The following is a 24,431-nucleotide window of genomic DNA, read 5'->3' on the forward strand; positions in this document are numbered from 1 at the left end:
CCAGTCTGTCCCTTGAATTTCTTAAAGCTTTTAAGAAGAAAAATCTCTGAGCAGATATGTGCACATGATTCATTTGGCAAAAGCACTCAGCCAGCTTCCCAGAGGGGAACTAAAATAATTTCCACATACAAGTAAAGCAAATAGCCTGTGTCTTGTTCATCCTACCAAGTATTATTGACTAGTGCTGAGTAAGAGATCCTTGCAGAGCCTTGATGAAAGGTTGGCAACTCACCCCACTTGGTCTCGATTATTGCAGCATGGTTTTGTAATATTGAATTGCAAGGCTTTTAGTAATCTTCACAGGCTGTTCAACCCAAGCCACTAAGCCTAAACTAAAATGTTTAAAAACTGCAGCTCATGCTCTTAAATACTCTGTAAGAACTGGAGGCAATTTCAATAAATGTTAGGCTCTTCCTGTTAATGTGTAGAACAGATATTGCCTCCTAAGATCTGGCTGAAATGTTCCACTGTGGTGGTATTTGAGACTAGTTATATTTGGCTCATCTTTGTTCCATATCCAGTTTTACAACTACCAGATGACACCCTAATGAAACATCAAAGAAACCATGAATGGTTGCACTGAAGTGCTCTCTGAATGTTGTATCCAGTGAGGTACAGAGCTCCCACGCTGGATATGAAGAAATTTTGACCATAGGGCAAATGTGGCTTTCATCTTTTAGACACTGCAGCAGCAGTGTGGCACAAATCCCAACTTTCATTTAGAAAAGAAAGTAAAAAAGCTGTTTATCAGGTTTTTTTTTTCAAGATAGTTTAGGAAACTATCTTGAGCCCTTCTGTTCTTTACTTAATAGTACGTTTGGGAAAATAGATGAAGAAGAAACAGTCTTGCTGAATAAAATCTAAAACTACTTCTAAGAAGTTTTTCCAAAAGGAGAATGGAAGTACTTTGGAAGCTACTGAGCATTTAAGTATTAGCAGTAAATTTTTGGATTTGCAAGAGAAGCTAGTTGGATGGAATGAACACATTTTCATCCATGGCAGGGATGAAACATGAAGTCCCCATTTGTGCAGTGTCGTTTCTTGATCAGTCATGACAAAATTAATCCAATCTGGATGCTGAATCTAGATCTATAAATATATTTATTATAATATAACAAGAACTTAACAGTAAACATAAACTATATACAATACCATTACAGATAACCCTGTTTTTAATATTATTCACAGAAATAGCCAGTTTTGTTCCAGTGTGAGAAATGAAGAAATAAGCTAAATTGGAAATGTTGAATATGTTTCGGTCTTGCTGACAGGTAGCACCTCCTTTGGAGGTAGACACACACCAACACTAAAATTAGTCCTGCCCCAGGCAGTTAGAAACTTGTGCTCCAATCTTTAGGTTCACACTTGCACCCTGTTTGACATAAATACTTTAAATGACATACTAGTATATAATTTTGTTGTGCTTATTATTTTTTTCTTTTCTTTAAAGAATAAATAAAACAACTGCATAACAAAGACTGGAACCTCACTGTCAAAATGAGAGACTTGAGTCACCCTATAGCTTGACTCAGCTGACTTGAGCACTTATTCTTTAAATACTGCAAGATACAAATTTCTTTTTTTTTCTTTTATTTTATAAATGATTATTAATAAAATAAGATGATTAGCTAACCATCTGCATTGATTTTCCCAAAGCTGTAGGCAGACCTCCCTTTGTATAAAAAGGCTACTGTATTTGGTATGAAATTCAACTAGATTTTGAATGTAAGATCTCACCCGTGCCCTGTACAGGACCCTCCTTCTTGAATTACTGGCATGGCATTTGGGATTTGAGTCTGCAAAGGCAAGTATGGCAACTTTTTTCTTCCTCTCCTTGGAAAGAAATCAGACAATCCGTAGCTTGGGGTTGCTTCCTGTTGGTGAATTTTAAGATTCTTTCCCCTGCCCCCTATATGTTACCCGGTCCATCTCCCATTTGATCCTTTTATGTATAAATTTATAAAGAATTTCCACATCACAATGCTCTCTGGATAGACAATATTTTAATATATATAAAAATATAACCCCTGTGCTGTGCATATACTTACAACTCTACATAGTAATAATTTGAAGTCTCTTACACTGGGCTTAAGTCTATGCATTTTTCTACCATGGGCTTTAAACTCATGTATTTAAAATCTGTATATAAGAGAATGATAAGGTTTTCACACTGGGTGGGGAACTTGAAAAATAAAGTAAAACAAAAAACTGCTCAGACTTTACATAAAAAATAGTGGCATGTATCCCAACATAGGGAATTTTGGTTGAGAGCCAAAATGAGTGTGTAGCCACAGGAGGCGTCTTCTCTGTTTGCTGAAAACATGGAAAACCCACACTATGCTGTGCGTTTTACTGTGATTCCAGCCAGAAGTGAAGAGTGGGTTTATCAGGAGAACACCTCTGGAATCAATTCATTTTGCATTATGGGAATCAAGCACTGTCAAGTGCATCAGCAGAAACTGGGAGGAAAAGGTTTAGGAGCCGCCCCCCCACCACCTGTGGCCACAGCCACACGTGCCCACACAAGCAGCACCTGGAGCAGAAACTCATTCAGCCCAACAGACCTTTTAAAATCATTTTACATGGAATTTATTACCAATGGCTCTTCTTCTTCTCCCCAGTCCCCACCTCACCCCCCCATCTGGGCTCTTCTCTAGAGAACTGAAAGAATTGTTTGATCTGATGGAAGACTGACATCAACATAAGCCATCTGTCACACAAGACTTCTCTCAGTCATTGGTATTGAAAAGCATGTATTTCTTAAAAACAAATGTAGGAATCAAAGTGGTAAGGACACTTTGACCTTTCAAATAGATTGATGCCTAAAGTGTAATAGTAAAACTAATCTGCATGGTTATTTTAAGAATCAAGCTCGAGCTCTAAAGTAAAATGCAGATTATTTTTTTCCTCTCTTCCCCAGCTTAAAAAATATGAGAAATTCTATTGCACCTGGGTTGACCAAAAGCCGATATCCAGAACAAGTGCCACTATAACATCTAGTGACACCCTTGCATTATTAAGTTACAATATCTTACATAGCACGGAGCTCTCTGCTCCTTGTTCACCAAAAGGTGAGGATGATTTTTCTACATTCAATGTAGACACTATTCAAGACTTTAGAGCAATATGTTCACTGGCTGGCTTTGCTGCTTGTGTTCCTTAAGTAATAGTGTTCCTTTTGCCTGCTTTCAACAGGTACAAACAGTTCTCCATCCAACTCCTGGGGAACATCAGCCGCTCTGGATGTACTTCTTGATTGCTACGCAGCCGTGTCGAAAAACAGGGCAGGGCATATTTGGTAGAAGTGTCCATGTGTTTGTTTTAGGGTCATAGGCTTCCATGTTTCCCAGGGCAGGTCCTTCGCTGCTGACGATCCCACCGGTGGCGTAGATTTTTCCATCCAGAACAACAGCGCTGTGTTTTATATAAAAAAAAGTAAGTTTTAGTTAGTGGTCCTGCTGAAAAATTTTCTTTTTAGGCTCAAAACAAACCCAATCTTTTGTAAGAAGGGGTAAGCAATGAATACACCTTTTATTCTTATCTATATAAAGGTGTGTGAGCATTTCTCTTCCTTCTCCCTTTATCTCCCCAAAATTAATCCTTTTTGTGTTCCTGCCAGGTAGGCAAATGTTATCTCTAATGTAAACAACAGAAATACATCCAGGTAAGATGTTTCTCCAGCCCACATATGAGATCTGCAGCAAAAGCAGCAGGACAATGCATCCCTGTAATACTGTGCACATGCAAAAGCAATCCAAGCAATTTGGAGTCCCTGCCACCTTGGCTGGAATAAGACCTTGCTTCAAGTTACTCCTTTAATTATCAATGAATGCTGCAAAATGGGGGGGAGAAACACCTTCAAACCACGTTCTGTTGCTTCAGACGCTTCCACAGTGTGGGAGCTTGGAGGTCCCACTGACTCGTCCTTGTGCACCCTGGAGGTGTGGTGTCCAGGGAAAAGTGAACCCAGGGTGCATGGATCTGATGGCTGGGGATGTGCAGCTGAGGGAATGGCAAGGGAGATATATGTTGGCATCTAAAGAAGACAAAACCCCTTACTGCTTTTTGAAAGTGGAAGTGTTTGACTTCAGATATCTCTTGTAAATTGAGAATAAGGGGGCTGGGCTAATCCTGTGGCCCATAGGCTCTTGGTAGGAGGGAAGGTGCATAGGTAGGGGAGGTATTTGAAAGAAAAATTACTCCTTGGCCTCATCTCTTCCTTCTGCTTAATGCCTCATCTTCCTCAGTAATCCTGCACAGGGCAGGACACTGGCTTTGGGCTAATGAAGATGGACAACGAGGGACTGCTCCCCTCTGTGTATTTGGAAATGGCAGAAGGATGACAAAGGCAGCTGGGTGGGAAAAGCCTGTGCAGGGCTGCCCTGTGCTCCATGCTGCTGTCCCACTGCATGGGGGGGAAACCCAAAAGGAGGGGTGTCCCTGCTTTTTGTCTGCTGGGGAACCCAGATTTGTCCTCTGAGTAGATTTAAAGATGTTAAGCTGGATAGGGTTGATGCTGGCTTTTCTGGTGGCTGGATCCTTTTTGAGAGTAGCTGGTGGATGATTGTGTTGGGAAGGAAAGTGGAGACTCAGGAGAGTGTGTACACACCAAAGGATAGCAGAGGAAAATGATAAATTAATTGCAACCAAGAAGGTGACCTAGATCTAACAAGGGTAGTGATCCTCTAGGCTTGGTAAAAGCAAAGTAATTTCTTATGGCTAATTTTGGAGCAGTGGGAAGAAGAAGGATATAAAGTAATAATGGTAAAAGCCAGAGAGCACTGGAGGACAGAGGATGAACTGAGACTAAAATGGCACTGACAAAGCCATGTGCTTCTGAAGAACACAAGACTCTGATGTCCTTGTGGAGAAGCAGAGCCTGAGGTTAAAAATAAACTCACAATGACAACAGTGAGACCTCAAATAAGCCTAGTCCCTGGGTACCACCAGGAAATAGGAAATAATGAGAATCTTGTCAAAATAACTGTTAATCTGAAAGGAGGAGGAAGGAGAGAGAGACTTGAAACACTTGATTAGAGCCTATCCACAAATCATCAGGGCCGGATGATACATAGCCCAGAGTCCTAAGGGAGTTTGCTAATGAACTTACCGAAGCACTGGTAATTATTTTTGAAACGTCAGGGAGAAATGGGGAAGAATAAGGACTTGAGTAAAGCAAGTGTCATCCTGAAAGATGGCTTTGAAAGAGAAGGAGCCCACCTCCAAAAGAACCAAGGCTGGTGGTGGAGAGGCACTGCCCAGCAGGAACTCCTGCCAAGGCTCAGTCCCTACGGCAAGGAGGAGGCAGAGGTGGCCGACACAGTAAATCAGACAAATGTGCATATTAAACCACAGGTTTGGACTCAGGATATTTATTGAGGAGTGAGAAGCCCATTTCTGTCCTGGAACAAGTTCCTATTTAGAAGCACGACAGGCTGGGAATTACAACTTGCAAAACCCAGTCCGAGGAGGGGGGACAATGGTTCCACCCCAAGCTCCACAGCCCTGATGTGGTGGAGGGGCTGCTGAAACCAGCAGGATGAGAGTTTAGAGATGAGGCCATGGGGTAGTGATTGCTGTTTGTGTTTTGTGTAGTATTTTAGCTACCTAGTTTTCATCTAGTGAAGTCTCCTCTGTGGCACAGAATCATAGAATCAGCCAGGTTGGAAGGGACCTCTGAGATCATCAAGTCCAACCCTTGATCTACTACTGCCATGGTTACCACTAAGTGTCACATCCAGTCTCATCTTAAAAACCTCCAGGGATGGAGAATCCATCACTTCCCTGGGCATCCCATTCCAATGCCTGATTACCTCTCTGTAAAGAATTTCTTCCTAATATCTAAACCTCTCCTGGCACAGCTTAAGGCCATGCCCTCTTGTCTTACTGATAGCTGCCTGGGAGAAGAGACCAACCCCCACCTGGCCACAACCTCCTGTCAGGGAGTTGTAGAGAGTGATGAGGTCTCCCCTGAGCTTCCTCTTTTCCAGGCTGAACAACCCCAGTTCCCTCAGCCTCTCCTCATAGGACTTGTACTCGAGTCCCTTCACCAGCCTCGTTGCTCTCCTCTGGACCTGCTCCAGCACCTCAATATCCTTCCTGAACTGAGGGGCCCAGAACTGGACACAGCACTCNGACAATAGGTGTGGCCTCACCAGTGTCTGAGTAGCAGGGAGAATCACTTTCTGGAACCTGTGGCCCCCAGCACTGTTCCTGATACAGGCCAGGATGCCATTGGCCTTCTTGGCCACCTGGGCACACTGCTGGCTCATGTTCAACCTCCTGTCAATCCAAACTCCCAGGTCCCTTTCTGCCTGATGTTCAGTAGCAGCTCCTCTGAGCCAGAGCAGCTGCCACCACAGAGCAGCTCAGTAGCCAAGCACACCTTCCCAACATGATCTGGGTTTGGGTTTCTCCCCAGCCCATGCTCTGGATTTGGGGTTACAGTGGGTGGGGAAACGTTGCTCTTGTTCTCCAGCACCTGGGCTACAGCACTGGAAGAAATTCCTGCCCAGCGGCTGGGACAAGCACCTCAGTCCTGTAGCTTCCCATCATAGTGCTAGTATGTTGGGAAGAAATGGATGCTTAATTCCATGCTCTGGAAGACTGTATGAATTTTACATGGTCATTAGAGGAGCTTCTGCCCCCTCCATATGCAATTCCCATAGATGAGACTGGCACAACACTTAGCTTGTGAGTCATGCCTGAGGAGAGCTGCTCCTGCTATGGAGAAATGGACAGTTCTGAGTCTGTAGCAGGTACTTATGTGTGCAGGAGACTTTGGAGACATTCAGTCATCTTTGGGGCCAAAGTGGCAAGTAGGTGCTTAAGATAATTAGGAATTTAGTCCTAGATTGCTGCTACTTTGCAGTATTAAGACAATCACTGCTAATTTCTGGGACCTTAGGGAATAGGAAACTCAAGTGAACTCTAAAACCTTGAGGAAAGTTGAGTGGAAAGGAGTATGCTCATTGCTCTTTCTTCATTACTGTGACAACATTTCTTTTATCCCCTCCCTTCCATCCTATCAGCTGTAAAAACATAGTTACCAAGGCTGACATACAAAGAAAGAAATAATTACAATAATTAGGATGCGAGTTTATTGCTCGGTGCCATTAATCCTGAGAGATAAAATGATTACAGGCTGTCAGAGCCTGGGAAGGAAGGAAGGAAGCTCTGTGCCACAAAGCCTTGCTGTGGGGACACAAACCCTCTGGTGGCTTTGGGGCATTGACTTCCCCAGCTGAGGAACAGCCAGACCTCCACCTTTCTGGCAGAACTCCCAGGGTGAAGGTAATTGGTATCAAAATGGAGGTCACTTCAGCCACTCCTTCCAGGAAAATACATTTCAGCAAATTATTACCCTGCAGGCTAATGACCTGACTTTCTACTCGGCAGGTAATTACTGCTGTTTGCTGGAGAGGCTTCTCCTGCCCCAAGGCCAGTTCACCTGAGGTGCCAGGGTGTCCCTCATTTCCCAAACCACACACAGCATCACAGGATCACACTGTGACTATCCCCTACCACTGCCACTGCTGGTCTGGTCCATCTGCTAGCCTCCATGGAGCTATAAATCACGCTCCTAGGAAAATCCCAGTGAGGTTGAGGTGTGCCAAGGGCTGGTGGGGACCTGGCTGTCCATGATGAGTGTGCTTATACACATCTAAACATCCTTTACATCTCTTCCCTGCCTATCCACCCTGCATTCCTTGCCCAGCCTGAGCAAACAAGACAGGATTCCTCTCTGACAGCTGCCTGTTAAAGGGCTTGATGGGCAAAGCAAATCAATGAACACTAAAATCATAGCCAGGTTAGAAGGGACCTTAAAAGATCATCTGGTCCAATCTTTTGTGTGAAAGGGATGCCAGATGAGGTTATCTAGCATGCTGTCCAGTGCTAAAAACTTTTGGTGAAGGGGACTCCACCACATCCCTGGGGAGGTTGTTCCAATGAATGATTGATCTCACTGTAAAAAATTCTTATATCAAGATGTAGCTTTTCCTGTTGAAACTTGTACATGTTGCCCCTTGTCTTCTCGCCATGGCTCCTTGTGCAGAAAGAGCTTCTGTCCCTCCTTGTAGCCACCCTTTAAGTGCTGGAATACTCTGTGAGGTTCCCCCTAAGCCTTATCCTCTCCAGGAAGAAAAGACCCAACTCCTTGAGCTTTTCCTCATCAGGCAGGCTCTTCTCACCCTTTGATCATCTTCGTGACCCTCCTTTGGACCCCCTCCAGTCTGTCTGGTTTTTTTTGAACTATGGGGACCAGAAGTGGACACAGTGGTTCTCGTGCAGCCTGACAAGTGCTGAGTACAGTGGGATGATGAAAGTCTCCTGATGGGCAGTAATTTCGAAGCAACCCAAAGCAGAGGATATCAGTACCTTTTTTTCTTTAGTGTTTGAGAGATGAGTGCCTGAGCGCTCTTGCTCCAGGACCTCCCTCTCCCAGTCATGATGGCTGGATATAGCACCAAGCAGTGGGACTACCAGAAATGTTTTTCAGTTTTGCTTGTTATTGTTTTAGAATTTCCTGCTGAGTCCTAAAGATCACATCAGCCTTATCAGGAAAAGTTAAAAAAAATTTTTAAAAAAATCCTTTCTTGTAATGTCTGGAATTGTAAAAAATTTGGAATGGCTGAATTACTATGTTGTATTGACTTCCTGAAGCTTAGTATCTTCTGGGGCCTCAAACAATGCTCTTCTTCCTCCTCACTCCTGGCTTTGTGTGCATAAGCACACATTTATTTGGAACAGTTCCATAAGTATTACTAAACATTATCAGTTAGGTAGATGCAAGATCTGCTTAAAAGAAGTAAAAAAAAAAACCCCAAATGCCTGCATTTATTAGTGGGTGAATTTCCTTCCTTCCCTAAGATTACAGGAGGTCGAACTGAACGATACTGGTGTGATCCTTGGAGTTGTCTTGTGCAGGGCCAGGAGTTGGACTTGATGATCCTTGTGGGTCCCTTCCAACTCAGGATGTTCTGTGACTCTATGATGCTCATCAACTGGGTGGAGCAGGCTTTAGGATGAGGGAACCCTCCAGGGTACCAGCCCCTGTGGGACCTGGCTCTGTGCAGTGTTAGGCAGAGCTGCAGGTGCTCCTTAAGCTTTTGTTTAAACCGGGGACCTTTTCGGGGCACCTGCACGGTGGTTTGCGGTGCCAAAACAAAAGGCATTGCTGGTGTCTCTGTGGGTGGAAGGGGTCAGGTGCCAAAGTGTCCTGAGCTGGTGGCTGTGCTGACAGGCTCTGGGGCTGTTTAGCAGCCGGGGTGGCAGCCAGGTTGTTATGTCTGAGAAGGCCAAGCTCGGGTGGCCGTGTTGTGCTGCCAGAGGTGTCATCTTTATAATGAGACAGATAAATGAGGGTCCAGATTAGTCACGGTCAATTAGGAGGATATCATGCCCCTTCTTGGAGCAGGATTATTAGAGTGGGTGTCTTGGCCAAGCTCCAGCTATGTTCTCCCCTACTCTGTGAACACTTTCCCTTGCTAATGATCCAAAACCATCACGTGGCATCGTTACTTGTTGCTGAAAACCAGCAATGTTTTATTCCAAAGTCCACAACACATCAGTAATGGCCCCAAGTGCTCTGTCTGCATCATTTATGCTTTAACGCCCACCAAAATCCTTCATGTCATCAGCTCCTACAGAAATTATTGCCAGTAGTCTGGCACTGCAGTTCTCATCTGCTGTCTGTGGAGTGCAGTCCCACACACACGTCTCCTTCCAGGTATGCTGGAAGATTTTGGTTTTCCCTTCCAGACCAGCTGCAAATGCTGCTGGCTGAACAGACCATGTTCAGACCGTGTCTGCAGGCTCCGGAAGCAAGCAGCCATTAAGGAACCCTGCTCTGTAATAGCTTCACCTGGGAATATCCATCCAAACAAGCTGTGCTCTAACTCCTTCCAGTGCCTGGAGTTACCAGGAACTTAGCAACGAGGAAAGGAGCCAGCTGGGGGAGGCTGTGGCTGGTGCTATACATTAGCAATGCCTGGCAGTTCAGCACAGGAGGCACCAGGCTTTGGTGTTCAAGAACAAGGCCTTATTTGAAAAAAAGAGGGGGGGAGGAAATAATCCACAAACTGACCCTGGTTTTGTGCTGTTCAGCCTGAGTCAAAGTTTTATTAAAGATTTCCATTCGGCAGAACCATCTAATAAATCTTACTGGTTAGCAGTCAGAGGAGGAGAAAGAAAATGCTTTTCTGGTGTCTGTTGGGAATTGCTGGTACTAAATTAGCTTCTCTGGAATTATTGCTGGCACCACCATGCTGCCGCTGTTGCCCCGTGGAGGCTCTCTGTAGCACAAGCCTGTTTGTACGCTGCCTGCATCCTAAGCAAGCAGAATATGGAATTTTTAATCATTCACAGGAACGCATTTGGTATTCTTTTTGCCTGTGGAAAAATAAACCCTTGAAGGGCACTGTAGGAAGGGAGAATGCCTGCCTGCAAAGGGAGGCCTTGCCACGCTGGTGGGGAGGGACATCTTTGCAGGTCTTTTTGGAGGGAGGTGTCTGGCAGAGCAAGGTGTGATCATCCCAGCTCTTCATACCTGTTGCCTGCTGTCTGCCATCCAAAGATCCTGCAAATGAACAGGGGCTGCCAAACTGAGATGGGGTGCTTGTGGTAAACAGCTTACACTTGCCTGATATTTGGGAAAAGTCAAATATTTCCCTCACCCTCACCTGTCATGTGGAAGATATTCCAGACCTGCGTGTGAACTCTCAGTGTATTTTAAAATGCTTCAGGCCTATTACAGCTCTTTACCCATTTAGCATCATCCTTCAAAGGGTTAATTCTAGGTCAGCATAAATTTCTTATTGACTTCCATCAGGCTGGGCTTAATCTGAAAATGATGCTCAATTTGCTCTTCTGTTGATTATGAGCTGGAGACCCAAACCATTTATTTTTTATTTTTCATTAAAAGTAATTTAACTTGATATTAAAACCATTTGAACAGACCTTTAATTTTTCACAAGCAGGGAATGTCACACACATTTCTTTCCCCTGTGCTCGAGGCCATCATGCTCCCTTATCACTAATGTGTAGAAACAAAGCAGATAAAAATAAAAGTGATGCGGTCAAAATTTTTTCTCAGCAAATGCGGTATCGAGTGATTCCTGGTGAGAGGAGATCAATAGCATGCAGTTAATTTTTAAGTTGTTTATGTTGCTGCTTTTAAACCATGTTTTTTGTGATCCATGGTAATGAGTGGAATGAGGAATTTATAGATTCATAGGCTAAGGTCAGAAGGGACCTCTGTGCTTCGTTAATCTGAGCCTGTGTATACATAGGCCATGGACACTTCCCCAGGCAGCATCTCTCTTGGAAACATATCTAATCTCCTCTTAAAAACATCGAGTGTTGGTGAGTTCACCCCCTCCCTTGCTGGTTCTCTGTTTAATTATCCTTGCTATTGGGAAAGTGCTTCACTTCAAGGCCAAGATATGTAACTTGACTTTCCAGTCCCTGTAACCTCCTATACCTTTGTCTGCAAGATTGAAAGCTTTTCCACTTGCTCCCAGTGATCAAGTCACCTCTCAGCCTTCCTTTGATAAACTCCTTGAATTTCCTGGAGTCATTCTGGCAGCTTCCCTTTGAACTTCTGCTGATACTTCCACATGTTGATGCAGGACCCAAGACCTGCATTTGTCTCGCCGGTGCTGGATGCAGCAGCCCTCACTCTACCCACATTCAACTTGTTTTCCTTTTGGTGTTAGGGCTTTTATTATATATCCAATACTGCCCTGACCTTCTATCCAGCACACTGCAATGTGAGCTCATGTTGTGCAGCTGTGAGTGACCTCCTTTATGTCCTCCTCTGAGTTCCTGGCTTTCTAAGGGAGCAGGGCTGTAAGATTGTGCTTCCTCCATGTATTATTTTGTATTTAAAACACCACTGCTAGCTTGAGACTGTTGAACTGAGATATTCAGGTAGCTGCTAAAATAGCTCCTTCTGTAGTATTTTTTACCCACCAAGTGTTATGCCACCTGTGGCCTTTATCTGGAGAGAATTTCTATTACCTGGATTGTTGGTAGATATATTAAATAGCATTGAAGAAGAAGCAATGCTTGCTACCAGTGGCCTTGCTCAATGATATCTTCTCATTAACAACTACATTTTGAGATCTGTCAGTGAAGCAGATTTAATCTCTCTACTGTGTGCCTTGTTAATTCCATATAATACCAGCCAAATACCTTGGAGAAATCGCACTATATTACAGCATCACAGTTGTCTTTAGCAGCCAGGCGTGCTGTATTAAAAACCAAAACAAAGAACTAGGTTTCCTGATACCTTTGGTGGTCTTGGCAGTGTCAGGTTTATGGTTGGATTTCATGACCTTAAAGGTCTTTTCCAACCTAAATGATTCTATTATAACAGGTTGGTTTAACAAGCCTCCTTTTCTGGAAAAGTGCATTGATTGCTGTTCATTATTTTATTAGCATCTAGTTATTTGTTGATGAAATCCCAAATTAACCACTCTGCTATTTTGCAGAGGACCAACATGAGGCTAAATGAGACCACTTAGTTTGATGCTGGTACTTTGCAAAATTAATTGCTGCACTGAAATTCTCCTTTTCACCTTTTCAAAATATGGAGTCACTTTAGCAGTGCCCTGATCCATCCTCATCTTGAAAAGTTATTAAAAATCAACATTAGTGGCTCAGTCAGCTTCACAATAGAATCTCTACAGACACCTGTGTCTAAGACAGCTGAGTTGCTGGATCTGAGAACTTAATAAATTTGTGAGTTCACATCTTCTCTTGCTGCCAACAGTGACTGCTTTTGGTTCCTCACAGCAGAATATGGAACCAAACCTTCCTGCTCCCTTCCAAAATACAAATGAGAAACAACCATCCAACTGGTCTGTATTACACTGTGCTACCTCATCAGCCTCATCAGCAATGGTTTTATAACTGATTAAAATTACAAATTGGATTCCCAAAGATTTAAAGTACCTTTCTTTTTACTTCTATTATCCTCCAGTATTTCACTGGTTCTCTCAGCCTCCTGTAGCAGCAACCAGTTTTTAACCTATTTGTTATTGCTAAGCTCCCATTTTCCCCATTTCTGTACATACTGATTTATTTAGGTTTTGTCACAGGCTTTACATCCTCTTTAGGCTGAAATATTTTTCCTTGACTGTTTCCCAGAACATTCAAAAATGTTTGAAATGGTGCCTAAATTTGGCATCCAATTGGGATATACTGGATTATTCCTTTTCCAGTGACTATTCCACTATAAATGTAGGTTTCCTGTCCACTACTGCTTTAGAAAAAATTTCATTTAAAAGTCTGAAGTTACTTTTTACTGATGAGTGGCAAATTCTACTTAAGCAAAGCCAGTTTATTATGGTGCCTAAGCACTGGGTAATATTTAGGTCACTGGTTCACTCTCCTTGGTCCATCTCAAGGTGTCCCACTGGATTCCCTCCTTCAGGGTGCCGAGCAAAGCGTCCCTTCACGTTAGAAACCCTGGGAAGTTTTCAGGTGAGATGCTCAGCCAACAGCCCCTGGTTGAAATCAGCCATGCAATTTCTCTTGAATTGTATTTAACAGATTTTTGTTACTTTTTTTCAAAACTGAGATATTCAAAGAGCAGCTCACCCCTCTCAACAGGAACATGTAGGAATGTATCAAATGTCCAAGTCCCTTGTGTTTCATTTTACAGTTTAGGGCTCTAATCCTGAGCTGCACTGTACACATTAGTTCTGGTTTTCAGGAGAAAAATATTATTATATACTGCCTGAGCACTGCACTCCTCATCCTCCTTTGCCTCCTGCTAGAGCAGAGGGACTGGGAGGACACGTCCTTAGCACAAGGGCACACGGCAGAGAACCACTGGGATGGAGCTGGCTTAGGGTGGAGCTTGGCTGCTCCAACCCCTTTGCTTACAGCAATATCTGCTCCAGCAGCCAAGAGAGGGTGCCCCTTAAATTAATAAAAGAAGGTGAAAACGAGAAAAAAAAACAGCAAAAAGAGAAAAACCGAGCATGCTTTTTTTCACTGCACCAAAGTGAAAGGTAAATGCAACAAGTTAAAACATGGAGGTGTTTTTGAACAGTAGAATGGGGGCCGGGGACACCCCTGGGGCAAGGAGAAGGGCTGTTGGCTGAACTTTTGGGAGATGCAGGTCCTGCTGCTGCCCCATTGCTGCTAGTCCTCCCAACACCAGCCAGTGTTTTGTCTGGACATTGCCTGGCACATCCCCTCTGTCCTGCTTTTCCTGCATCAGACATGGATAACAAACACTCACTTGGTGCCTGTGGCAGTGTTTGCTGATGAGCTGTGGCTTTTCCAGGGAAACCAACAGCTCAGCCAGTCCCCAGCATGGGGATCTGCTCTGCCAGGGGCTGGCCTGTGTAACAGCCCCAAACAAGCCCGTCTTTCTGTAGCAGCAGCCATGTAAAACTATTTAAAAGGTCTTTAAGTTCTGCCAGTACCTGCAATGGGTGCCAAATTTTATTTTTGTCAGCCAGTTAGGGAAATTTGTTCAGCTTGTGACCAGGATCGGGGAAGTGAGCCCAAAAAGCAATCAAAAACACCTAATAAATAATAATAATTAATATCAGTGTGTGATGCTTACTCAGTACTTTTTTTAAGGACCTTATAGCTAGTTAGCAAAAATATGTTCCACATTATGGTGGTCTCTTCTACAGTGGATATTTATCATCCTCCAGTTACACATGGCAAACTGAGGAAAACAGCATTCCTGTAGTCACTGGAGGAGCCCAACACACATCCCTTCCCGTGATCCATTGTGCCTGAGTGTGAGGAGATACATGAACCGTAGTCGGGTCCTGGATGTACACTTTGGGAAATGCTGTGTCCCTGAACATGTGCAAAAAAGAGATGAGGAAAAAACCCAAATGGTTCACACCTCCCTTCCCCTCTCCCCTTCACTTTAATTAGCTTATCTATCAGCAGAAAATGTTAAGGCACCAGTAATTCCATTTTAATGGTTTTTCTCACCTGCAGAACTGCCTGGAGTGGTTCATGTTGGGACCTGCTTTAATATTGCCTTTCTCTGGGTCATAGATGGTGGTTGCTCGTGCATAAGCTCCTCCAAGAATAAAGATGAACCCATTGAGAGTGACTGCAGGAGCATATTTGTTATCTGTCAATGGAAAGCAACACTGAGATCAGTTTTAGGCTCAGGTTTGGAGACCGTTTTTTTATTTATACATTCCCGTTATTTATAGATAAGTCACGTTTCTCTAAACCTCCAAAGCTAGGGAAAGAAAAATGAGGAAACCTTTCCTAGTTTTGTTCTCCTCTCTTCAAGTTCTCAGAGGCACTTTTAAAGTTCATCACTCCTTCATCCCCTAGTATGAGCCTCCCTCTAAACTGGTAAAGCACAATTATCCTCTCCTAAAGCCTAATGGAGTCACCACGAAAGCTCCTCTGTTACACATAAAATTAAGATGTCAAATTGTTTCAGAATTTTGAATTGCTGCAAATTTTAACTCCCATGCTTCCCATGCCTGTGCAGCAGCTAAGTACAAAAGAAACCCACAGCACAGAGACCCCCTTAATAATATCCAGTATCCAACAGTTGATTCTCTTTTATTTTCTACTTTTGCTTCTGGGAACGTTACATAATCCAGAAAATTTTCTGAGACCTGATTTCTTTTTTTGCCTTTATCTGTCTCATAAATTCACCTGCACTTTTATTTTCAGACGGGTGTATCTCCAAGCAGGCCTGCATTTTAGCAACAAACCGTGTGAGGTTGGAGTTTGAAATTAAGCAACTCTCTTATCCTGAGTCAACTTCAATCAGATTCTCTGAGGATGCTTTAAAATTCTTGTGTTAGCTGTGGCATTATTAGAAATATTAGTAAAACTAATCATAAATTATTGAATAAAATAATTCTAATCTAATTAGTTGGCCTGTCCCCTACTCTGCTAGCACGCCATATGCACATTATTAAATATGAGCCAGTTGGGCTGAAATTTCTCATGATGGTGTCTGTCTTGATGTGATGCAGTTTTTTTAATCAACATTTCTGTGAAACAAATCAGCAGTGTCTGGGAACAAAAGGCAGGAAAATACATTGCTTTGGGTTAAAATAAGCCTCACAACCAGTTCACTGAGAAGCAAGAGCCTAAGCCCTTCAGCTCAGCCTGGTGTCAGAAGACATGTAAAATTCTGCCATATGTAGCTATAAGTTAAAGCCTCTCCAGAATCTGCATTTTTATATGCTCAGAAAAGGTTGGTCCTCTTGCATCTCCAACAGAGAATCACCCTGGACACAGTCTTGCTGGCTTCAGCCCCTGCAACCTCCTGCCTGAGTGCAGGGAGCTGGGGGCAGCTGGAGAGGAGCTGTGATATCATCTTTACTATGCTCTTACATCTCTGATAACAGCCTCTACAAAACATTGAGGGGGTTTATATGTTCCTCCCAGATCTGTAACACCCTGACTGTGTCCTTTTATGAACACAGAAAAAGATGGGCTTAAACCTCTTGCATGATGTGTTGTAACCCTGAGGATCTTGTAAAAGTACCTTATTCCATTAAATATTTAACAGAGATTTAATTTGACAGGAGGTAAGGAAAAGCTGATGAACATCTCCAGAAGAGAGATAATCTCCTTAACTGAGGTTTGAACTGGTAAAACTAGAATGAAAAGACTGGTTTTGTGGTGTCTGCTTCTGTCCCAGCATGGCCATGGGGTGGTCTGGCTCAGTTCATCCTACCCCATATTGTTGTGTGCCCAGGGGGATGTACAGAGGTGCAGCACTCGGCATGAAAACAGACAAAACATGTTATGGGTTAAAGCTGAGCTCCTATTACACTGAGTATCTACAGGCATGTGTCAAAAAACCATGGCTGTATTAGGAAAATGTCACTGATCCTTGGGAACAGATGGGAAGAAACTAATTCATCCAGAAAATAGAACAAGGAGTATTCAGTTTCTTTGCCGTGCCACTAAGCCACTATAATTCATCAGAAGGACTTATCTGTCCTAACAACCCAGCTCCTGTCTCTTTCCAAATCAGACTTGCATATGTGACATTTTTTCCACTTAAGAAACTCATCAGAAATTTTCCATACTCAATTATCACATCTTCTTGATTTTTTTTCTCTGACTAGCACTGTTTTGCAGGAGAATGAAACTCTCACATAAAAAAAAAAAAAAAAGAACTCATCTCCCAAATCTCACAGGGAAATTATTTGGGGCTCCCTCAAGGCAGAAACAGCGACCTCTCAGGGGACTGAATCATTGACTTCACATTCCTTTTTGTTAAAGAATGAGAGGGAAACCCCTTGGTTATTTCTATAGTGACTTTTTTTTTTTTTCTTTTTGAATAGACAGACAGTCTGATATACTTTTTCTTCCTTTTTTCGAGAGGCAGTAGTGTTTGATTCTCATCAATTTTTCAATACATCTTCCATCTGTTGTCTTTTTACTTCTTTCGTCTTTAGCTACAATTTCATAAATTGGTATCAGGTAAGTCTGAGATAGAGGAACAGAGAAATCTCTGCTGTTTCTTTCAGGAAGGGAGAAGTTCACAGCAAACAGTCTCCTGATCCTGGTGAAGATATGGCAGGAAAGCCACAAGGGACACCTCTCCAGAGACATGTAGAGAGGAAACAGTAGGTTTTATTTTTGTTTTGTTACCATGGAGATGGAAACTGTTCACAGATACAGGGATTTTGGAAACCTCCAGCCATCATTCCTGATACTTAGGTGTGGATGACCACCTTCAATCTTTACCCTTACTTCATCCCAGGTGCTACCCACACTCTTCCCATGTTGTTGTCTTTTCCAGGGCTCGGTACCCTCATGCAAACTCTCAGGAGACTCCAATTTCTCTTGCTGCTTTAAGTCCTTAACACGGTCATAGAGCAAGGCAGGTGGCTGGGGAGACTAATTTTGCAAAAACATGTTGTGTTTGGGCTTTTTAGTCAATGCTTCTGGGCATGAGCATGAGCTTCTACAGGTCAGAGGCTTCTGGGGGATACAGTGGGGCCACTGGTTATTTCAAAAGACTGCTGGAAGGAAGGAAGAGAGGGGAGAGGAAGCATGGAAACAGAGAAGCAGCCTCCTTTCCCCTCCAAAGGTCAAGGGGGTTGTCAGATATACTAATTAATTTCAGGCTGGAAAATCTGTAATAGGATTTGTCCCGGGCAGCAAACACACCTGAGATTAAAAGGCAGAATAAATGTAAATGAAATAATATGTAAAAGGTAATCTACCCAAGTGGGTAACATTGTAACATCACTCTCTTTTGTTGTTGCTACGGGAAAATATGCTTGTATTTCTATTCTGTGACAGCTCATTGCAGGAAGGAGTGTGCCAGAGGTGTACTTCACATGGGGTTGATAATTTAACCTGCCACCATGCTCCTCACTTAGGAAGGACAGAGTGCTGTCTGGCACATGTTCCATGGCTCTTGAATCTCTCTGTGGTCGAGTAGCACAGTTCTACTTTCCCTTCCATGATTGCTTAAAGATCTTATGTTGCCTTCCAGTAATGAGCTCGATCAGAGACTGAAGTGGCATTACAATGAATGGTAGCAGCACCTCATATGGAAAAAAGTTATTATAACCAAGGTAGTTAAACATTTTTATAGGGAGGAAGAAATGTGGGCACACCACCAGCCCAGGCATAACTCCAACCAAACTGTCTCCCGGCAGGCGTGGGTGGCCAGTGGGGACTGATGCACTTGATGAAGCAGATTAGAGAAAGGAGACTGGTTAATGCAAACTAAACCTGCTTTTAATAGTAAGTGCCTCTTCCCCTTCTTGAATGCTATGCAGACAAACTCAAGAATGGCACAGTCACGGATAGGATAACATCCCAGAGCAGCTGGGAGACTGTGGTCTGATCCTTAACATAGCTCATGAGGCCCAAGTGCAGACACTGCCATGAACAGCGGAGTCTCGGGTGTCAGCCCTTCTGGCTCTAAGCTCTCCTGGGAGCTGGTCTCTCCCAACTACACAACCAGCCCCCCAGCCCTGTGGTTTCCCCACTGACCCTTGAGCAAACCCTCCTTGGAGACCCTAAAGTCGAGTGTCCTCACTTGCAAACACCACATTTTGTGTATGCGTGGAGGGGATGGCCTGTGCCAAAACAGGAGGCTCCACCTGCCACTGCAGGGCAGTTTTAGCATCAAATTTATGGGCATAACATTGTTGAAGAGAGTTGGATAAAGCACAGCCATGGAGGTAGGAGTGAAAAGGAGGACATCTGATAAAGGGCAAACACAAAAAGACTGATTTGGCTCGGTAGAGGGCAGAGAACATGTAGGGGAACACATTGAGGAGTGGAAAAAATCATTCTGAAAGGAGGATATACAGAGGAGAACTGGGGGAGACAAAGGAAAGTAAAATTCAAGCTTACCAGTGGGAAAAAAATTAAGAACTAGTCATGGGAAGAAAAATACACTGAAGGATAAGATGGAATACTTATTGCTTTGGGACTTGCAGGTGAGAGCCAACCAAACCCTCCAACAAGTACCAAATTACTGGCCTTGAGAGAGGGCCAAGACATATATCTGATTTTTCTTGTAAAGTCAAAAAATAAATTAATGAGGATTATTATGCATTTTAACTAAAATAAGCCAGTGGGTAGTGCACTAAAAAACTGCACAGATGCTGCTAATGCGGTTTTCTAGACATGTGTTGTATGTTTAGCCCTGTGATTGTCCTGCTTTGGTCAGAGAAACCACTGCAGGAGTAAACAGTGTGGTGAGGAACTAGATACTTGGATTAGAAACCAGAAATGCTTCCAGAACTTAGAGCTCTGTTCTCTAGTTCTCACAGGATTTTAAAATTTAATAGTGGTGATGATTAAACACTGTTTTTCTTACAAGCCAGAAACATTAATAAAAACTTGTAATTCCATACTGACTGTTAAGGGTATCAAAAAGTGTATTTTAGTGCTCTGGCATGAAGGCACAAAGTGAACTAAAAGGCAGTGACAAGGTAATTAGGCTTACTTACAATCCCTGACTTCAGCATGTCTGTGGCCATCTTGTTAAATAAGACAAACCTCAGGAAGCTTGGCATGAAACACACTTTTAGCACAGCTATATAGGACAGCTTGGCCAGAAATGGAAAGGCAGGTGCTGTGAGTACATAGACTGGGTTCATTTACTTTTGCAGGACTTTGGTTTTTACAGCTAAAAACACAAGGTGATGTGCAAGGTGGTTTACCGAAAATACACAATTTGAAAGCCCTGTGAGGTTCCCTTATCCCAGTAACATCAAGCTGTGGGCTGCACTGCTGCAGGGACATCTGTCAACTCCAAAGGTGAAGAGAACTGAGGTGGGGCAAAGGATGGGGTACTGAGAAACACCTTCTCCTCTCCAAATATGGATGTGTGTAATCAACACCTGCCCAGAGGCTCCCACAGCATTCATGTGCAGCGTGTTGGGGAGCCTGCTGTCACACCTACTGCATGCAGGTATGCACATCCCAACACCTCCTGACAGGGGAAGGATAAAGAATAAATGGAAACCGGGAGTGAATTCACTGCATATTCCTAGAAGAAATCCAGGCAGAAGAGAGCAAGGGCTGAACTGTGTGGACTTGCTATCAGCCCCCAGATGGTCTCTCCCCTGCACAGGTAGGATGACAATATCCAGCCGGCTTCACCTCCATTTAGATTAGACAAATATGAGCCTCCCCCTTGCCATGATTGATGCCAGTGTTGCCTTGGGTTAGTCTGGACCATGATGGTTTGAAAGAGATGGACCTGTTGGGTTCAAATGTGTGCCACGCTGCATCCTACTCACTATCATAAAGTACCACAGTGAACTGAGACAGGTACTACTGGTCTAAAAATCTCCAGAGACATTGGCTGCTTTCAATACCTCCAGCTACTGTTGTATATCTGAGCATGCTTGAGGCATTTTTAAACAAACTGTTGTCCTATTTGAGGTCCAACAGGTTACACTGATCTCTGGGGTGACCTTATAACAACTCACCATCACACATCTCAGTTCACTTAGCTCAGAGGGACAGCTTAAGAATTCACAAATCAACACAAAAAGGCTCTGATGCTGTCAGAGGCACCCTGGCAGAGATCATAGCAGGATTCATCCCAGCTCCATTTTGCAAAAAAGCACTGCAAGGCTCCTTCTACTCCCTCTTTGTTTTAGACTCTACTGTACTTGGTGTTGCATCCAGTTCCTGGGGGACACTTTACAAATACAGGTGACACTGTAGCTTTTGTAGAGCTGGAGAAAGGAAAATATATTTCCAACATTCCACTGCCTTTTTGTGAAGATCAGGCATCACATCAGTTCACTTTCCCAGACATTCTCCATGGGGGTGCCATTTTTCAGACTCTGTGTTATTTTATTTTATTTGCAAGTAAATTGATGTTCTGCATTACCCAACAAAGAACTCCACATTTTATCATATATTTTATGCCTTCAGCTTAACTAATGAACTTTGCTTACACCAAGAAAACATAAATACCATCTTTTAACTTGGCCGGTGTCTTTCATGTATTTTTGTTAGGAAATAAGAGTGCACATCCATTAGAACCATGGGTGACGGACCCAACTCTGGAGGGTTTGGATGATTTTTTTCCAAGCACGCATGATGTTGACGCTTGCTAGACAGTATAACGAGCCCAGGGAATGATTTCTTAGCTCCTGTGGCACTTGTACTATTATGGCAAGGAAAAGGAATACATCTTTGCATAATGCATTCATTTTTGCAATGTGCTGTGAGTACGGGAAAACCTCATACTGTCAGTCAGTGGATTAAATGAACAGCAGCAGCTGTAGCCATGTGATGGAAAAAGCCAGGCAATAGGGTTGTTTGTGCTGCTGTATTACATAAACATGACTTTCGCCGGTTAACGCCCTCCCGCTGGGCGCTTCATGCTGCATCATATGCATGTCATGTTATGTTAGGCTGCACACCAACAGCAGAGAGGGAGTTGGGAGACAGCCTGGCTGTGCAGAGGAGGCTACAGCCACAGCATACCAGCTTCTCATGACCTGATCTAGTAGGAAACCCCAAGAAAAGAGTCGTAATCGTTTTAACAAGCTACAATAAAAAGAGCAGCTTATTCTAGTTTTCTGAATGTGCTTAGGCCTTACTTGAATACCTCATAACTGTGCTTCTATAATTTCTTATCTGCTACTCGTATTACTCTATGGCTCAATAATGACAATATGATTTTTAAGAAATGAAGCACCTCATGTCACAGTTTCAATGCAACCAAGAGGTTTAAAATGGTGAAACACTGGAACAGGTTGCCCAGAGAGGCAGCAGATGCCCCATCCCTGGAAACATTCAAGGTCAGATTGGACAGGGCTCTGAGCAACCTGATCTACTGGAAGATGTCCCTGCTTATTGCAGGGAGGCTTGGATTAGATGACCTTTAAAGGTCTCAAACCATTCTATTATTCTGTGATCTAGGATGTAAAAGCAAACCACTTCAAAAGCAGCTTCTCTGTAATAACCATATGAGTGCTGTGTCTGTGGCCACTCGGGTGCAACCAGACCAAAGGCTGCCCCCAGACCAGAGCAGAGCAGCCCAGGACAGCTTTACCCTGAAGCAATGTCCTTGCCATGCTGAACACTAAACCTCATTTCCAAAGGCAGCCTAAACACTCAGGGTGCAAATTGCCACATAAAGCAATTAAGTTGCAAACTTCTGAGCGCTGTCCTAATTTTGGAAGGAAGTTGACACCTTTGATGTTGGCTGGTACATTGGAAAATATGGTTTCTCGTCTTACTCCTTATTCAGTAAAATGTTTGATGAGTTCAAGGGCATCACAAACTAATAAACACAGTTTCAATAAACTACGTCTTGAAGAGTTCAGCCTCTGAAGCACATATGCCTGTGGACACCACTGATAAGTCCCAGTTCAGAATGACCATCACTTCCTACAGGACAGGCGGCGTTTTAACAAATCCATGAGTGATAATCCATTACTTGAGCAGTGTTGTGAAACCACATGGAGCAACACATGATGCCAGGATAAAGTTCCACTGAACTCTGAGATTTTTTGGATCTAAAATTACTAATTGTTCATACCTAATAACTGATTTCCTTTCTCCTCTGCTTTAAACTCCTCACTTCTAGCTGGAAACTGGCTGTGTTAACAAGTGACAACTGCCTTCAGTAGAGATCCAGATGGGCGCCTCTCTAGTGTCCTATTCATACATTTCTGCCAATATCTTACAAACTTATCTCCCCCCACCCCCCAAAGCATTTGCTTTCTGCAAAGGCACTGAAATACCTGTGCAGTGCAGACTCCTGTTTACTCTGACACCATGTATTCCTTACCAATCATCGGAGACTCTATAAAGCTCCAGGAGTTAGTCTGAGGGATGTAGGATTGCAGGACCCCCGCAGCTCGCCCGGCTTCGTTCACCCCTCCGAAGACGTAGATCTTCCCACCACAGACGGTGGCGGCGGCTGAGTGGACGGCCTTGGGCAGAGGAGCGATGGTCTCCCACTGGTTGGTTATCGTGTCATACCTGGGAAGGACAGCAACTGGAGTGAGCTGAGCTGACTGGGCAGGACAGACAGGCAGAAACAGCAGGCTGGGATGCAGAAAGGCAGCTTGACAAGCAGAAGAAAAGCAGAGGTAGAAATGTATCTTTTAACACCCTACAAATTCAGCCACTTGGTAAACAGTTTAATTAATGCTTTTTCTAAGCTTTTGAAACATTGATAGAAGCCCAGAGAAAGCTGGTTCTGTTTTCTGTATATGCCTCTCAAATCTCATTATAGTCCAAGGTGCAGAAACTCTGGACATCTTTGTTGAGATGTCTTCCACTGATTAATTTCTTTTAATGAGTATACAATGAGACTATTCTTGCAAATCAGTGCAGCAATATCCAACAGCAACTATGGACAGGCAACTGTTAATATATTTCAGTTGTTCAGCTTGTGGAACACATCTCACCTACAACATAATGCAACATGATGGCTCTTTTTACTCTAGTTAACTGACCAGCAATGCACATTTTGTGCCAGAATAAGTTGCTTCCATTTAATTTTCATTGTGCAAACCAAGCTACTGTGTTTCATTGCAGGATGCTGCAAACGTTAATGCTGGAATAAGATTTCACCATTGCATTCATATTTGACATGAAGCAAACAGAAAAGAGTATGCATGAAAGTGCTAAATTAGTTTTAAGGTCATCAGTATCTGATTTAATTAAGCCATTGACCATAAGGGATGCACAGTTAACAATCCATGGATGAAGATTCATTTTAGACAATATCACAAGTACAGGCGTCCCTTTTTTTTTAGAAGATAATGTGGCAGGGATCCAAATAGCTGCTCTAAAATGAGTCTTGGAGACAGTGGAGAATAATGCAATTTTTAGGTTTTTATATTTCCATGTAATGACACATGCAGTCAAATAGGAGCTTCCTGCCTAGCGATTTTTCAGAATTGTTGACTGTCAGAACAGAAGCCCTCATCATCCATTCAGGGTTTTTGCTC

The 24,431-nt window shown here is 43.3% G+C and overlaps 1 protein-coding gene across 1 annotated transcript in view; it reads right to left on the bottom strand.

Moving 5' to 3' along the window:
- Positions 1 to 1,082: 1,082 nt before the first annotated feature.
- The window catches only part of KLHL29 (kelch like family member 29), a 324,813-nt gene continuing 301,464 nt past the window's right edge, over positions 1,083 to 24,431 (bottom strand). The window contains 3 exon segments of the mRNA XM_029965827.1: positions 1,083 to 3,414; positions 14,971 to 15,115; positions 23,261 to 23,454. Of these exon segments, the coding sequence (XP_029821687.1) occupies positions 3,231 to 3,414; positions 14,971 to 15,115; positions 23,261 to 23,454 (523 nt within the window). The 3' untranslated portion in view covers positions 1,083 to 3,230.

This window comes from Manacus vitellinus, unplaced genomic scaffold, assembly GCF_001715985.3.
Source record: "Manacus vitellinus isolate BGI_N305 unplaced genomic scaffold, ASM171598v3 scaffold_11_pilon, whole genome shotgun sequence".
NCBI classification, from domain to species: Eukaryota; Metazoa; Chordata; class Aves; order Passeriformes; family Pipridae; genus Manacus; species Manacus vitellinus.